We start from the raw sequence: 16,774 nt of genomic DNA on the forward strand, positions 1-16,774 counted from the left end.
TCAGCCTCCCCAAGTCCTGGCATTACAGGCTTGAGCCACTGTGCCCGGCTTCTGTGAATGTGTGGTCTTATGTGTAAAGGGACTTTGGGATCGAGTTAGGACCCTGAAATGAGATTACCCTGGATCATACAGAGGCCCAAAATGTAACCACTAGGGTGCTTAGAAGAGAGAGGCAGAGATTGGGTGAGGAAGAGGTGGTGACATGTTGACGTCGGGCTTGCAAATCTGTCTCCTGATGCTGCTGGCTTTCAGGACAGAGGAAGAAGCCGTGAGCCTAGGAACACAGGTGGCCTCTGGAAGCCAGAAAAGGCAAGGACACAATTTCTCCCCTGGATCTCCCAGAAGAAACCAGCCATGCCACCACTTTGAGGTCAGCCCAGTAAAACTGACTTTGAACTGCTGACCTCCAGCACTGTCAGAGGATACACCCGTGTTACTTTAAGACACTGCATTTGTCTTTCCTAACAGGGCTCATGATGGTGCCCCCTTGTGGAGTGGCTGGAAGGGTAAACAAGTTAAAATAGGTGCATGTTAAGATTTTAGACTACCGCTGTCCAATACAATTAAGTAGAATATTTGCTATGGCTGGGTGTGGTAGCTCATGCCTATAATCACAGCACTTAGCGGGGCCGAGGCAGGAGGATTGCTTGGGGCCAGGAGTTCAAGACCAGCCCGGCCAACATAGTGAAACGCCCTCTCTACTAAAAATACAAAAATTAGCTGGGCACGGTGGCGCACTCCTGTAATCTCAGCTACTCAGGAGGCTGAGGCAGGAGAATCGCATGAACTCTGGCTCAAAATGAAAACAAATTTGCATCCTTTGTCATGCTGTATCTGCACAGAGCAGATACAGAAGATGCCCACCATTGGCTGGGCACGGTGGCTCACGCCTGTCTTCCCAGCACTTTGGGAGGCTGAGGCAGGAGAATCATTTGAACCTGGGAGGCGAAGGTCACAGTGAGCCGAGATTGCGCTGCTCGCACTCCAGCATGGGTGACAGAGCAAGACCCAGACTTTAAAAAAAAAAAAAAAAAAAAAAAGCCCACCACTGCAGGCAATTCCATGGTTGGTGCTTGATCTGGTAGTTCCTGGGCCACTGCTACATGCTGTGCAAGTGACCCCCATGAGAGCATTGCCCCCAGAGCCCAGCACGGACCTTGTCACAAAGTAGCTATCTGATAATTATTTATTGAAAGAAAGGACGGGATGAATCCCAGACTCTGGTATAAGCCACCCATGACACACATACCCCTCCCCGGACTCCCAAAAACCGTAGCCTGTCGCAGCAGATGTGCTAAGGCAATAACCCTGGGTTCCCTCCAAATGGTGCCCTGTACCCAGGCGGGAGGAGGGCGCGGGCTTAGTAGGTATCTTCAGGGTCAGAGCCTGTGTCCTCCTCGCCTTGCTGGTTCTGAATCTGACTTTGCTTCCGGTACAAACAGGCCACCTGCGGAGAGAGGGTGGGATGGCGATGGTCAGAAGCTCCCTGGCTGCCCGCCCCTCCACAAGGTTCCGGAGACCCCATCACGCTAAGAAGCTGGTCCCCAGGGCCTCACCTGGGCACTGGTGGTCGCCTGCTCCGGCTGCTTGTCTTCACGGACTCGAATGAACCGAGGGAAGCGAAGGGAGATGCCCTTGTCACTATCCACCTGCGGAGGCGGGATGGAGACTCCTGCGGTCCAGTCCCCACGACACCCTGCTCCTAGTCTCCTCCCTGCTCCACTCTGGACTGGTTCCTGATCCGCTCGAGGGCGCCGATCAGTGGGTTGTCGTAAGGATCAACCACGTTGACAAAGTGCTTGGAACCACACCCAGTGCACAGTAAGTGCTTAAGAAATGTTGCCTGGTAAAGCTGTTATGATGATGATGACGATTCGGGCTCAGAGGCTGAACTAGGGAGCCAGAGTCTGGGTTCTAGAACGTGACTGTGGGATGCAAATCCCAGCTCCCAACTCTCAGGAGCCACGTGATCCTCGGCCAGTAACCCAAGCTCTCTAGGGATCTACAACCTCAGTGGAGATGTGTGTGTTACTATGTCTTAGGGACATATGTGGACGGGATTGAATGAGTGTCTATGACATGGTAAAAAAATTTTTTTTTTTTTTTTTTTTTTCTCTGAGACGGAGTTTCGCTCTTGTTACCCAGGCTGGAGTGCAATGGCGCGATCTCGGCTCACCGCAACCTCCGCCTCCTGGGTTCAGGCAATTCTCCTGCCTCAGCCTCCTGAGTAGCTGGGATTACAGGCACGCGCCACCATGCCCAGCTAATTTTTTGTATTTTTAGTAGAGACGGGGTTTCACCATGTTGACCAGGTTGGTCTCGATCTCTCGACCTTGTGATCCACCCGCCTCGGCCTCCCAAAGTGCTGGGATTACAGGCTTGAGCCACCACACCCAGCCAAAAAAATTTTTTAAATAGATCAAAAATGTAAGCTCTTGGCTGGGCATAGTGGCTCATGACTGTAATCCCAGCACTTTGGGAGGTCAAGGCAGGTGGATCACCTGAGGCCAGGTGTTCAAGACCAGCCTAGCCAACATGGTAAAACTCCATCTCTACAAAAAAATACAAGAAATTAGATAGGTTTGGTGGTGTCCACCTGCAGCCCCAGCTAGTTACGAGGCTGAGGCTGCAGTGAGACATAATTGTGTCACTGCATTTCAACCTGGAAAACAAAGACCATGTCTCAAAAAAAAAAAAAAATTCTGCTTTAAAAGTGGAAGTCTGCTTCTCATCAGAAAAGTATGTGCTAGCCGGGCGCGGTGGCTCAAGCCTGTAATCCCAGCACTTTGGGAGGCTGAGGCAGGTGGATCACGAGGTCGAGAGATCGAGACCATCTTGGTCAACATGGTGAAACCCCGTCTCTACTAAAAATACAAAAAACTAGCTGGGCGTGGTGGCGCGTGCCTGTAATCCCAGCTACTTAGGAGGCTGAGGCAAGAGAATTGCCTGAGCCCAGGAGGCGGAGGTTGCGGTGAGCCAAGATCGCGCCATTGCACTCCAGCCTGGGTAACAAGAGCGAAACTCCGTCTCAAAAAAAAAAAAAAGTATGTGCTAGCTTGGCTTTGAAGGATAAGGAGAAACTGCAAAGAAAATACACGTAATTCAACTGTTTGTTTGCCCAGGCTGGTCTTGAACTCCTGGCCTCAGTCATGTTCATGCCTTGTGAAGTGCTGGGATGATGGGCGTGACCCACGGTGCCCAACCTCATTTTTGCTTTCAGATTTGCTGCTGTTGGGAAGAAGCTGGGAGTTTCCCAGTGCTGGGCATGGGCCAGCGTTCTCCCTTGTATACAACAGTGTTTCGGGAGTACTGAAGACTGAAGCACCAGAGACACAAGTTAGCCAAGGAGTCTTAAAACCTGCTAGCATGAGAGTTCATTATGGTTGAGGAAGAAACTGCAGCCAAGTGAATGGTGAGTAGGAAGTGCACTAAGCCTTTGCTCAAAAGCACTGAGTTTTTGAAAATGATTTCAGAGCCGAAGGTGAGATTATGATACTAAGGGAGCAATGTCACTGTTTTCTCACTACGCCGGGACATTCTTTTTCTGAGACTTGGAGTCTTGCTCTGGAGCCCAGGCTAGAGTGCAGTGGTGTGATTTCAGCTCACTGCAACCTCTGCCTCCCGGGTTCAGGTGATTCTCCTGTCTCAGCCGTCCCAGTATCTGGATCTACAGCCACGGGTCACCATGCCTGGCTACGTTTTGTATTTTTTGGGAGAGATGGGGTTTTACCATGTTGGCCAGGCTGGTCTTCGACTCCTGACCTCAGGTGATCTGCCTGCCTTGACTTCCCAAAGTGCCAGATTACAGGCATGAGCCACTGTGCCCAGCCTGGGAATTCTTTATTTGTTAGAAAAAAAATTTTTGAGACAGTCTTGCTTTTGCACCACTGCACTCCATCCTGGGTGACATCTCAACTCATTGCAATCTCTGCCTCCCAGGTTCAAGCAATTCTCCTGCTTCAGGCTTCTGAGTAGCTGGGACTAAAGGCACCCGCCACCATGTCCGGTTCATCTTTGTATTTTTGGTAGAGATGAAGTTTTGCCACGTTAGCCAGCCTGGTCTTGAACTCCTGACCTCAAGTGATCCACCCACCTTGGCCTCCCACTGTGCTGGGATTACAGGTGTGAGCCACGGTGCCTGGCCCATTTTTAAAGAAAAAAGGTTTCGACCTTGATAAACTCATCTTCCTGATGCTCACCTGGAAGAGCAGCTGTGGGCCAAGGCCCCCTCCCTACTCTGCTCTTTGGGTGCCCACCAAGAATCCCACACCGAGCCCAGCCCAGGCCCTCCGACACTCACCAGGCCCCGAGCAGCAGGGTAGATGGGAGATAGGGAGAGGTCAGCGCACTTCACCTCCCACACGGCGCTGGGGTCCAGCCAGTGGTCGGGGGTCACCGCGTCGTCCGTCCGCACATAGGGGCGTGGGCTGGGCAGCACCAGGGCCTGCAGTAAGCAGAGGGGTGTGGAATCTGAGAGACAAGCCTAAGTGTTGGAGGGCTGCAGAGAGGGAGGAAGGGAATAAAAAGAGAGAGTGAGGGAAGGGAAAAGAAACAGGGCCTTGAAGTAAAAAGCTGGGGAAGGTGTTGGGCAGATTGGGAGACGGAAAGCAATGCAAGGCCCTGGGGGCTGAGGCAGGACATTAAATACCGAAAGAGGCAGAGGGACAGAGAGGGCAATGGAGAGAGAGAACCAAAGAATGGGACGGAGCCGGGATCTCTGCGTCCCCACCCACATGTCATCTTGACTTATAGCTCCTATAATCCCCACAGGTCGTGGAGGGACCTGGTAGGAGGCAACTGAATCAGGGGGGCGGGTGTTCCCTGTGCGCTTCTTGTGATAGTCTCCCGAGATCTGACGGTTTTGGGACGGGCAGCTCCCCTGCACGCGCTCTCTTGCCTGCACCATGGAAGACCTGTCTTTGCTCCTCTTTCATCTTCTGCTGTGATTGCGAGGCCTCCCGAGACATGTGGAACTGTGAGTCCATGAAACCTTTTTCTTTATAAATGACCCAGTCTTGAGTATTTTTTTTTTTTTTTTTTTTGAGACGGAGTCTCACTCTGTCACCCAGGCTGGAGTGCAGTGGCATGATTTCAGCTCACTGCAACCTCCACATCCCAGGTTCAAGCGATTCTCCTGCCTCAGATTCCCGAGTACCTGGGTTTACAGGCACCTGCCATCACACCCAGCTAATTTCCATCTTTTTGGTAGAGATGAACTCCTGACCTTTGGCCTCCCAAAGTGCTGGGATTACAGGCATGAGCTCCCACACCTGCCTAGTCTCGGGTTATTTCTTCATCGTAGTATGAAGATAAACGAATACAGATCCAACATGCAGGACAGACTCTCATACCCGAAATGCCTGTGGCCATGACAACACACACTCACAGGCACTTCACAAGGAGCAGCTGTGGCACCTGCTGTGCCCTGTGGCTGCCCCCTGGTGTGACTGGGGCACAGGGCTTGGGGAGGCAAGGCTCCTTGAGCAGGGTTGGTTAACAGCTGGTAGCCGGCAGTGCTGCGACGTGAATGTGGAGATGCTGGACTCCAAAGCCAGCTCCACTGCCTGCTGCCCTCCTGCCCACACCCGAAGCCTTGAGATGGTAGAGGCAAAGAGCCCCACAGGGAAGGGGTGCGCCGTCGGGGTGGAGGGGCCGTGGCTCACCTGGAGGCTCTGGTGATGCGCCTCTAGCTCGTCATCGCTGAAGCCAGTTCCAAGCTGCAGGGAGAAGATGGGAGGTCAGAGGCTCAGCTCGCCATGGACACAGCCCTTGCTCCAGCCATCTAAAGCTGTGTACACCCTGGCCCCCATCCTCTTCTGGTCTATGCAGTATCCACAGAAAACCAGGGGAAGCAGGAGCTAGGGGTGTGGAGCATCCAGCCAGAGACTCCCAGGTGGGGAATGCTCTCCCAGCAGGCCTGCTGTGAACCAGTGCCTGGCTTCCGCTTTGTGGAGAAACCTTGCTGCTTCCACTGTGTTCCTGCCCCAGGAGCCCACCTACATCCTCACTCTGCACAGTAACTGGCTATCCTCATTCCCATTCTTTTTTTTTTTTTTTTTTTTTTTTTAATGGTCTAGCTCTGTCACCCAGGCCTGGAGTGCATTGGTGCAATCTTGACTCATTGCAACATCCACCTCCTGGGCTCAACTGATCCTCCCACCTCAGCCTCCTGAGTACCTGGACCACAGGCATGCATCACTATGCTCAGGTAATTTTTAAAAAGTTTTTTTTTTTTAAAGTTTTTGTAGAGACACGGTCTCACTTTGTTGCCCAGGCTGGTCTCTAATTCCTGGGCTTAAGCGATCCTCCCACCTCAGCCTCTCAAAGTGCTGGGATTACAGGTGCTATGACTACCAAAATAGGAGAGGCTAAAAATTAGCAGTAATACTCGACGCTGGCAGATATGCAGCGATTGGGCAATAATGACTGATACAAACGTCTCCTGGGAAGCCCTTTCTGCATTGAGGGTCTTAAGGATTTCTTTTGCGTTTTGTCCTGACAATAGCGCTTTTTTTTTTTTTGAGACAGAGTCTTGCTCTGTCACCCAGGCTGGAGTGCAGTGGCACAATCTCGGCTCACTGCAACCTCCACCTCCCAGGTTCAAGCGATTCTCCTGCCTCAGCCTCCTGAGTAGCTGGGACTACAGGTGCACACCACCACACCCAGCTAATTTTTCTATTTTTAGTAGAGATGGGATTTAACCATGTTGGCCAGAATGGTCTCCATCTCCTGACCTCGTGATCCACCCGCCTCAGCCTCCCAAAGTGCTGGGATTACAGGCGGGAGTCACCGCGCCAGGCTTGACAACAGCTCTTTTAACAGTCTATCCTAAATAATGCAAAATGATGAAGATGTAGCTTGGTGGCCAAAATATTTGCGAATTATAAAATCCCTTGTCACTGACACTTAAGAACAAAGCTGGCAACAGCTTCACCACACAGCCACCGGGAGCTGGTTCAGGACACTGGAGAAAAATGAAATTGCTTCACATTTCCCAGAATTCCTTGCAGCTAAGGGTGGGCCATGGAGCCAAGTGATGAGCAACAGACCTTGAGCAGAAGGTGCTGACTGGCTGAGGCTGACTCCAGCTCCACCCTGCTTTGCTCCTTCCTGCTGCTTACAGCAGGCATGGCCATGAGGGCTGGAACTCCTGCAGCCACGCTGTGATGAGGCGGCCAGGGGCACATGACAAAAAAAAAAAAGTTGGGAGACAGAGGAGGAAGCTGAATCCCTCATGACATCAGACAGCTGCCCACCCCATCCACGCTGCTCAGAAAAAAAAATTCTTTTGTTATGTGAGCCACCACTATTTGCAGCTAATCTCAATCTCTAACTGATACACATTCCTGACCCCTTTCTATTACCAGCCCGTTTTCCTGTATGAAGCAACAGTTGCTTATAGAACCAGAAAAAGTAAATTAAAACAGGAGGACGAATCCTTCACAGGGAGGAGATGCATGCCCCTTGGTCTGGGTTGTGCACCAGGAAGTCCCCCCGGGAGTCTAATCTACTTCCCTCCTGCTTCTGCCAGCAGCCCCAGTCCCCCGCGGACCTTGCATATGGCCTGCAGCTCCTCACTGTCCTCCTCGTAGCAGGCCAGCAGGAAGCCCCCGTATCGGCCGGCACGCTTCCCCCGGCCCAGGTAGGCGCCGATTACCACCAGGTCCAGAGTGTCGCCCACGCCACTGAGGTAGTCCTTCTTCATCTGGGAGAAGAGGAGGTGAGATGAGAGGGGGAATGGCAAAGGTGGGGGCCTCACTGCGGGGGAGGGGCTCCTCAGTGGGCTGAGGAGGGAGTAGGGGGTGAGTCTGAAGGGAACTTCCAGAAGGAACCCCAAGGATGGCCCCTGGGAAGAGACTGGACAGAGGAAGGACTTGTACGTTGAATCAAGAACAAATGGGAAATGCAGGCAGGATGGACGGGACCTCAGGAGTCAGCCTCGATGCCCTGTCCCATGGATGAATTTTCCCATTCATTCAGAGCTGTTCAGTAAGTGCTGACCGTGTGCCAGGCAGAAGCTCAGGCTTGGGGGCACAACAGTGCTATTTCCTGAGGCACGACAGGAAGAGCCGGTCAACAGGCCCCGCTGGATCGCCTCCACGCCGCCTTCCGCTGCGGTCACCTTGCCCACTCCTCCCTGCCCCTCTCCACTCAAACATCCATCAACTCGAATGACAGGCTCCTGTTCCCTGACCCCACCACAACCATCCTCCACTAGGGGAAAGCCCAGGAGCTTTGCACAAGGACAACCAGACCGTGGCTCTGGGCACAGAAGCCCCACTGACCTCCTGAAACCGTCAGAGGAAGATCCAGCTTTATCTCACAGTGGCCCCCAGGTGCTAGGTAATCTGGGACCTGTTCCCCGCTGAGCTCACCTGGTGCCTCGTCTGCTCTGGCTCCCTTCACATGACAAGCCTGCTTCTCCCTCAGGGCCTCTGCACCAGGGGTGCCCCACCTACTATTCAGGCCTCAACCCAAACGTCCCCTTCGGAAAGGCTGTTCTCCATCAGAACAGCTGGGGTGGGATTGTGAAAAGGGGCCCTGAGCTCAGACAGGGTGTAGAGTGGAAGCTTGAAATCCACCCAGTTGGGACAGACCTCCAGGCCCAGGGTGGGGAAAGCCTAGTTGGGGTGCAGGAATCACCTTGAGCCAGTTGTGTGATCTCTTGGCGATCTCATAGGTAGCATCAACATCCAGGGTCTTCAGCATTAGCCCCTCGCAGGAGTCTGAGGGAGACAGGAAAGGGTCGTCCTTAGGAAGCCCTGCCTCACAAGCACCAGAGTAGGCAGGATTCTGGTCAAATGATCCAGGACTGGGGACAGGCTTGGAGGCCAGGATCAGCACCAGCTGCAGACCTCAGGAAAGATGAGCGAGTGCCCTCACCTTTCACCGACTGCTCCAGGAACTCGGCGATCTGCTCGACGTCCTTGGTGTCCAGGGAGGTGGCAAAGACGAACTCGCCCTCTGTCTCCACGAAGTTCTCCCTGAGCAGCTGCCGGCGGCGGGAAAGGGGCTCACGTACCAGGGACTGCAGGGCCGGGAGGAGGAGAGATGAAACGTTGTGGAAATAAAGACGGTGGGCCCCAACTATGAGGTGAACAGGACACGGGCGGGTCACAACTCGTGACAGGGTTAGCAGGAAGCCTTGAGAGGGAAGAACCCCACTGTCGGAAGGATTACGAGAGCTTAAAGCACAGGGCTAGACACCATTTAGAGTTGGTGACTTCAGTGGAGATTGAATTAACACTTTATGGGCATCTCATTATTATGGTTCTTAAAACTTTTTTGAGACAGAGTCTCACTCTGTTGCCCCGGCTGCAGTGCAATGGCGCGATCTCGGCTCACTGCAACCTCCGCCTCCTGGGTTCAAAAGATTCTCCTGCCTCAGCCTCCCAAGTAGCTGGGATTATGGGCATGAACCACTGCTCCCAACTTCATCCCCAAGATGATTAAAAAAAAACCTCATCCTTTCCCTAGGATTCAAAAAGTTTTCACTGACTTTTTCTGGTACCTTTACAGTTGTGTGTTTTGCTTTGAAATATTTCCAGTTGGACCTGGTGTGTGTGTCAGAGGTTTAAATAGACACAAGGCATTCCTATATTGTCCAGGCTGGTCTTGAACTCCTGGGCTCAAGCAATCCGCCTGGCTCTAAATAACATACTTTTATGAAACACAACGTATATTTTGAAAAACTGGTGAGACTAGACGCATTATTTTACACTTCTGCAAATCCTCTAATAGCTGCCTTATAGAGGCTGGATTCTCCTACGTGCCTCTGCACGACACTTCTGGCTACAGTACATGAGGAAAATCCACCTCACACCAATGCGAAGTTGCAAAGAGAGGGACTTTGAAGATATCCTTGAAAGAAGCTTAAGGAATCTCAGGGGTCCTCAGACCACACTTTGAGAACTGCTGCCCAAGTGTGACCTCCTGGCAATGTGAAGGGGCAGAGTGGGAAATGGAAGTCGGAGGGCCAAGTCCCCGGCTCACCGCCCCCCCGCCCCGCCCCCTGCCATCATCCCTCGGCTGCCCTGGACAGGAAGCCGGAACTCACCTCTCCATTGAGGTAGATGAGGTCGAAGGCGTACAAACACACTTGCACCTGGATCTCAGATGCATCCACCTCCTGGGTTGGGGCACAAAAGAGTTCATGAGTACAGAAAGGTGAGATGGGGTGCTGTGCCTGAGGGTGACAGCATTCATCTACCAGTCTCTCTCACCCCACCTAACTGGCTGCCCACCTGTGAGGGCGGCCATGCTGCTGGCTCCAGATGCTGAATCGCTAGATCTGACCTCATTCCCCTTCACCAGGTATTTGCTCTTGCAGCCTTTTCTGCAGCTAATGGTGGCAGTGACATGGCACAGTTCTGGCCAATGAGATGGAAAAGGGGAACCTGTGGAGTGCAGGTTGTGGGAGTTTCCAGAACAGATCTTCTTTAACATGAAACAATAGAGATGCAGTAAAAGGGCCCTTCCCGAACTCTTCCTACTTGGGATGCTGGGATAATGTGGTGGCTGAAGGTGTGACAGCCATTCTGCAAAAGGCTGAGAGAATTGTATCCAGACTGACACGCTGCCCTTCTGGGCATTGGGCAGGACCCGCAGCCGGGGCTGGGAGGAAGATGAAGTATGGGGCCGTGGCAGGCAGTTTAGGGGGTGATGCTACCTTGCGTTTGCGGGTGGTGAGCACTTGGAATGGCTGGATCTGCTTCTTTTCCCGGTCCCAAGCCACAGCTTCGGTGTCCAGGATGAAGGATGTGACCGATGGGAGTTTAATCTGAAAGTGAAGGGAGAGACCCAGGGCTTGTAAGAGATGGAGGATGAGGTTGAAAGACAGACACAGGGAGATAAATCCCCCTTCTACAGCTCTCAAGACGCACTAACAAAGAGGCATGTGCACACAGATGCGCTCTTCTCATTCCCCACCGAGGAGACAGAAACTGTTTCTCAGAACATACTATTTGGTCCCAAGTGCTGGAAAGCCAGGAATCTGTCATCTCCCTCCTCCTGTCACCCATATTCAGTTCTCCAGTGAACTTGTCCATTTCCTCTCTAAGCCATCCACTTCCCACCACCTTCCTGCTCAGCCAGCCTCCTGGGCTCCCTGTCCTCCACTGACCCCTCCAATCCAGCTTCCCCATAGCAGCCAGGGGACACTGGCAAGCCCCAAATCCGATCACAGCACATCCCTGCTAAAAAACATCCCACAATTCCCCAAAGCCGTGGGGACTGTCCTTGGTCAGCCCGAGTCCTCCCTCGCCTCAGCTGGCCCCCTCAGCCTCTCTCCACCCCAGTACATGCACCTGTTTCTCAAATGGGCGATGCCTCTTCCAGCACTGGGCCTATGCGCGTGCGATTCCCTCTAGAATGCTGGCCTTGTCCGTTTCCTCCACTGGGAAGCCTTATTTCCCCTCAAGGGAACACGCCGCACAAGTCCAGGGCCAGCATTCATGTTGTATCCTGGAGCTATGAGGCTTCCCTGACGCCAAGTCTAAGCCAAGCCTGTTTCTTTTCTTTTCTCTCTTCTTTCTGGAGACAGAGTCTAGCTATGTCGCCCAAACTGCAGTGCAGTGGCACGATCTCGGCTGACTGCAACCTCTACCTCCTGGGTTCAAGCAATTCTCATGCCTCAGCCTCCTGAGCAGCTGGGATTACAGGCACGTGCCACCACTCCTGGCTAATTTTTGCATTTTTAGTAGAGACGGGGTTTCACCATGTCGGCCAGGCTGGTCTCGAACTCCTGACATCAAATGATCCACCCACTTCAGCCTCCCAAAGTGCTGGGATTACAGGCGTGAGCCACTGCACCCAGCAGAAATATGTTACAATGATGAGAATATGGAAATATTTTATACATTCATCGGGTGTTGGTTACTTGGGTGCAGGACCTTTTAAAAACTCATCAAACGGCACAATGCACACTGAAAATCACTAACTTTTCAGGAAGTTACATCTTAAGAAAGTCGATTGAAAAAACAGAGCTTGGCAGTGACCGGGAGCTCCCCGAACACACGCGCTAAACCGTGTCTCTTGGCTGTTCTGTCTCTAACAGGCGGAAAGCTGGGCGCTGTGCTCCTGCCTTCTGAAATAGCCTCGTTCTCATTTCATTAGGGCAGGCAGAGAGAAAGGGGCTTTGATGGAGGACTCCTCCAACAGGCATGAGACCCCTACTGGGTACAGAGAAGACCTGGCCCAGCCCTGTCTGAGCTTCTACTTGAGGCCCGGGGCCTATCTGCAGGCTGGCCCCCTCCACACTCGTCCTGACTCCCTCTCCCCACGTTCCTGGCTGGAGAGGCTGTGGAGTTAGACTCTAGCTTTCCGAGGTTTTGCTACACTAGGGTGGCCACGGAACCCAGCACTGGACAGTGGGGTGGGAGGTGTCCAGTAAAGTGTTAACTCTCTTGGATGGGAGTAGACAGAAGCTAGAATTCCTTTTCCCTCTTCCTGTCTCGAAGAGGGACATCTGTTTGGGAAACTGTAAGAGGACAAGGACTGGCACTAAACAGCCAGCCAGCCAAGGACAGCAGGGGAGCGCAGTAGCAATGAGCTGGGCTCAGTGGGACATCAGTGCTCAGCCAAGTCAGTGCTGGGGCACCCACCTTCAGATGGGAGAAAAAATCGTATTGGCTCACGCCACGCATGACTGAGCGTTGTTTTTTGCAGCCAAATGCAATCTGATCTCCCAATAAACCCCCAGTGTGCACCCGGAAGCACGGCCCCCGGCAGAGGGAAAGGGCGTGGGAGATACTCACCCTGGGGATGCGGCTGATGATGTCCGGGTACTTCCCAGTGTTGTCTTCCTGGTTCCTGCTGAAGATCTTCACCTCCCCGCTTTCCAGAGCGTGGATCTGTCACAGTGGGGGAAGGAAGGGGAAATCAGCCTTCAGGCCCATGTGGCCTCACCTTTCTCTTCTGACACCACCTTTACTGGTAGAAGGCTCTGGAAGCTCTGGAGGAAGAACTGGTGCACAGACTTGAGCGAATCATCTCCTCAGTTCCAACAGCCCCCGTCTCTGGAAGCCCCTACCATCATTTTCATTGTCATTTCCAATCCCCACATGTCTCCCCACCTAAGTACGTGCACCTGGCTACCTGTGGGTGCTGATTCCTTTAAATGTTATTATGCTATAAATCTCATTCTGATTTTCTTTTTGAGACGGAGTTTCGCTCTGGTTACCCAGGCTGGAGTGCAATGGCGCCATCTCGGCTCACTGCAACCTCCGCCTCCTGAGTTCAGGCAATTCTCCTGCCTCAGCCTACTGAGTAGCTGGGATTACAGGCACGCACCACCATGCCCAGCTAATTTTTTGTATTTTTAGTAGAGACGGGGTGTCACCATGTTGACCAGGATGGTCTCGATCTCCTGACCTCGTGATCCATCTGCTTCGGTCTCCCAAAGTGCTGGGATTACAGGCTTGAGCCACCACGCCCGGCCCGATTGTTTTTTTTTTTTTTTTGAGGGAGAGTCTTGCCCAGGCTGGACTGCAGTGGTGCACTCTGCTCACTGCAACCTCCACCTCCCAGGTTCAAGAGATTCTCCTGCCTCAGCCTCCAGAGGAGCTGGGATTACAGGCACCCAGCACCATGCCTGGCTAATTTTTTTTTTTTTTTTTTTTTTTTTTTTTGAGACGGAGTTTCGCTCTTGTTGCCCAGGCTGGAGTGCAATGGCGCGATCTTGGCTCACCGCAACCTCCGCCTCCTGGGTTCAGGCAATTCTCCTGCCTCATCCTCCTGAGTAGCTGGGATTACAGGCACACGCCACCATGCCCAGCTAATTTTTAGTATTTTTAGTAGAGACGGGGTTTCACCATGTTGACCAGGATGGTCTCGATCTCTTGCCCTCGTGATCCACCCGCCTCGGCCTCCCAAAGTGCTGGGATTACAGGCTTGAGCCACCGCGCCCGGCCAATTTTTGTATTTTTAATAGAGATGGGGTTTCATCATGTTGGCCCGGCTGGTCTCGAACTCCTGACCTCAGGTGATCCGCCCACCTTGGCCTCCCAAAGTGCTGGGATTACAGGTGTGAGCCACTGTACCTGGCCTCTACTGTCTATTTATTTTTAGACAGTCTGGTCACAGCCCTTGAGCAGGGCTGCATATATGGCATCTTACATGTGTTATTTCAAGAAACAGCTGTCAAGAAATCACTGTCGTCATCATAAATCATCTTGCCTCTTTTCTCAACACTATTTTGGAGATCCAACTGTGATCCTGTGTCTATTGGATCCACTTTTTTTTTTTTTTTTTTTTGAGACAGAGTCTCACTCTATCACTGAGGCCAGAGTGCAGTGGCATGATCTCAGCTCACTGCAACCTCTGCCTCCCAGGTTCAAGCAATTCTCCTGCCTCAGCCTCCCGAGTAACTGGGATTACAGGTACATACCACCACACCTGGCTACTTTTTGTATTTTTAGTAGAGATGGGGGTTTCACCATGTTGGCCAGGCTGGTCTCGAACTCCTGACCTTATGATCCGCCCGCCTTGGGGATTCACTTCCTGTAACTGCCTCGAGCACTGTGGCATCACCCACTTTGCTCGTTTACCTGTCCCCAAGTGAGAAGCCCCCACACCTGCCAGGACAGAAGACACACACACACATTCTTATAGACCCCAGGATCAGGGACGCCCGAGGCCCTGGATCACAGGACACACATGCACGTCACAGCACGAAGGGGTCATGGAGACCCCTCCCAGAACGGCTGTTAAAATGAACACATCCACCAGCAACATCAGCGGAGTCAATGTTCCCTGAGCTCTCACTATCACAGGTCAGGACTCTGGATGACTGTAGCTCCAGATAAGCTGGTGAGGAAGTGAAGACCATACCCACTGCATGGAGGTGGACACTGAGCCCAGAGAGACGTGCAAGGGCAGCTGGGCAGTATGTGGCACAGGCCGGCTTGGAGCTAAGGTCTCACTGAGCCCACGTGGGCCCCTGCTCTTTGACATTTTCCTGTCTGTGGAAGGGATGTGTCCCGCTCTCCATACCTGTGCCCTCTGCCCGTCATATTTGTATTCGCAGGTGAAAGCTGCCTCCTCAAAGCGTTTCAGAACCTCATTGATGCCCCGAGTGGGATGGGCCAACATTGGTTTCAGGGGAATTCCTGGGACAGGAGGAGAGACAGTGAGTTAGAGGAGAGGGAAGGCAATAGATCAGAGGTGGAACGCGGCGGCAAGGAGGCTAATGGGCCCCAGGACCCATTCTCCTTTCTTGCTGTTCAGTAATGAAGCCTCCCACGTTCCAGAAGGGGACCTAGTCTCCCACTTGAGACTACAGCCCCCAGCCTTCCTTGCGGCTGGGGAAAGCCACGTGACTGGAACCCACACAGCACATGCAATGTCTGGCTCACATCCTTGCAAGGAATCTGGTTGCCTGCCTTTCCTCCTCTGCATCCCTCCTCTCACAATTAGAACAGGGAAGTGAGACCCATTAGATGACAGACATTGGGGTTACCACCTCTGGAAGGCAGAGGGTCAAGATACAAGAACCTGGGTTCCTGGGTCGTCCCTGGGTCACAGCTGCACACCCGCACCTTCCCTGGTCACCTCCCTTGCTCTGGACATTTATGTGTGTGAGAGAAATTCTATCTGGCCTGACCCACTGCCTTCTGGCCTACTTTTATTTCCTTATTTCTTGTCTCACTCTGTCACCCAGCTGGAGTGCAGCCGCGTGATGACGGCCCGCTGCAGCCTTGAACTCCTGGGCTGAAGCGATCTTCCCACCTCAGCCTCCCAAGTGGCTTGGATTACAGGCACACACCACCATGCCCGGCTCTAGTGTATGTTTATCACAGCAGTATCACCTACACTCTATCCACTCCAGGAGGGGAAATTCCAAGGAGAAAAGCAATGGGTTTCAGCACCAGGGAAGAGCGTTTGGTTTTGGTGGGGGAGAGTTTTGAGATGGGTGCCTATGATGGGCACCCTCATGCTGACTCAGGATGGGGTGGGGCTGCTGTCAGCCTCTTGTACACCCGTGGGGCCCGTACCTGGGCTCAGCTTGCAGTGCTCTGGCAGACGTTCCAGGCCATGCTCCAGCAGCACGGGGACAATTCGGTCCAGGTCAGGCACCTCACTAGGGTGGGGGGTGAAAACAAGAGAGAGAAGACTTTTTTTTTTTTTTTTTTTCCTTTTTTGAGACAAGACTCTTGCTCTGTTGCATAGGCTGGAGTGCAGTGGTGCAATCTCGGCTCACTGCAACCTCTCTGCCTCCCAGGTTCAAGCAATTCTCCATTCTCCTGCCTCAGCCTCCCAAGTAGCTGGGACTATGGGGGTGTACCACTACACCCGGCTCATTTTTTGCATTTTTAGTAGAGACGGGGTTTCCCTGTGTTAGCCAGGATGGTCTTGGTCTCCTGACCTCCTGATCCGCCTGCCTTGGCTTCCCAAAGTGCCGGGATTACAGGCGTGAGCCACTGCGCCCGGCCATGGGAAGCCTTTCTAGAGTTATGCAGTTTGGAAAGACAGCTCAGCCTGCTCCCAGAAGCCTGGGCTTCTGAATGCCTCTGCCCACCCTCAGTCACATCTGAAACTCCTCCTGCCACACTGAGCTCTCCTTCAGTGTCACTATCTGTTACTTTGTCTCCTTTAGTCTGGGCCTGCCACTGTCCCCTGTCACCAGGAGACCAGCGATTCTCTACTCTGGCTACACGTGAGACCACTCAAGGATATTGTTTTTTGTTTGTTTGTTTGAAATAAAGGGTTTTGGCCAGGCACAGTGGCTCAGGCCTGTAATCCCAGCCCTTTGGGAGGCTGAGGCAGGTGCATCACT

General features: G+C 52.8%; 1 protein-coding gene across 6 annotated transcripts in view; it reads right to left on the reverse strand.

The window, feature by feature from the left end:
- Nucleotides 1–1,168: 1,168 nt before the first annotated feature.
- LIG1 (DNA ligase 1) overlaps nucleotides 1,169–16,774 on the reverse strand; it is a 48,567-nt gene continuing 32,961 nt past the window's right edge. For all 6 annotated transcript variants that reach the window (XM_010351016.3, XM_003940298.4, XM_074386127.1 and 3 more), the window contains 12 exons: nucleotides 15,993–16,078; nucleotides 14,992–15,107; nucleotides 12,756–12,851; nucleotides 10,670–10,780; nucleotides 10,058–10,129; nucleotides 8,884–9,028; nucleotides 8,644–8,726; nucleotides 7,553–7,705; nucleotides 5,664–5,717; nucleotides 4,301–4,444; nucleotides 1,557–1,649; nucleotides 1,169–1,447 (listed from right to left, as the gene is read on the reverse strand). In XM_010351016.3, the coding sequence (XP_010349318.3) occupies nucleotides 1,361–1,447; nucleotides 1,557–1,649; nucleotides 4,301–4,444; nucleotides 5,664–5,717; nucleotides 7,553–7,705; nucleotides 8,644–8,726; nucleotides 8,884–9,028; nucleotides 10,058–10,129; nucleotides 10,670–10,780; nucleotides 12,756–12,851; nucleotides 14,992–15,107; nucleotides 15,993–16,078 (1,240 nt within the window). In that variant the 3' untranslated portion in view covers nucleotides 1,169–1,360. The remainder of the gene's footprint in view (nucleotides 1,448–1,556; nucleotides 1,650–4,300; nucleotides 4,445–5,663; nucleotides 5,718–7,552; nucleotides 7,706–8,643; nucleotides 8,727–8,883; nucleotides 9,029–10,057; nucleotides 10,130–10,669; nucleotides 10,781–12,755; nucleotides 12,852–14,991; nucleotides 15,108–15,992; nucleotides 16,079–16,774) is intronic.

The sequence above is a fragment of the Saimiri boliviensis genome, chromosome 14 (assembly GCF_048565385.1).
Source record: "Saimiri boliviensis isolate mSaiBol1 chromosome 14, mSaiBol1.pri, whole genome shotgun sequence".
NCBI classification, from domain to species: Eukaryota; Metazoa; Chordata; class Mammalia; order Primates; family Cebidae; genus Saimiri; species Saimiri boliviensis.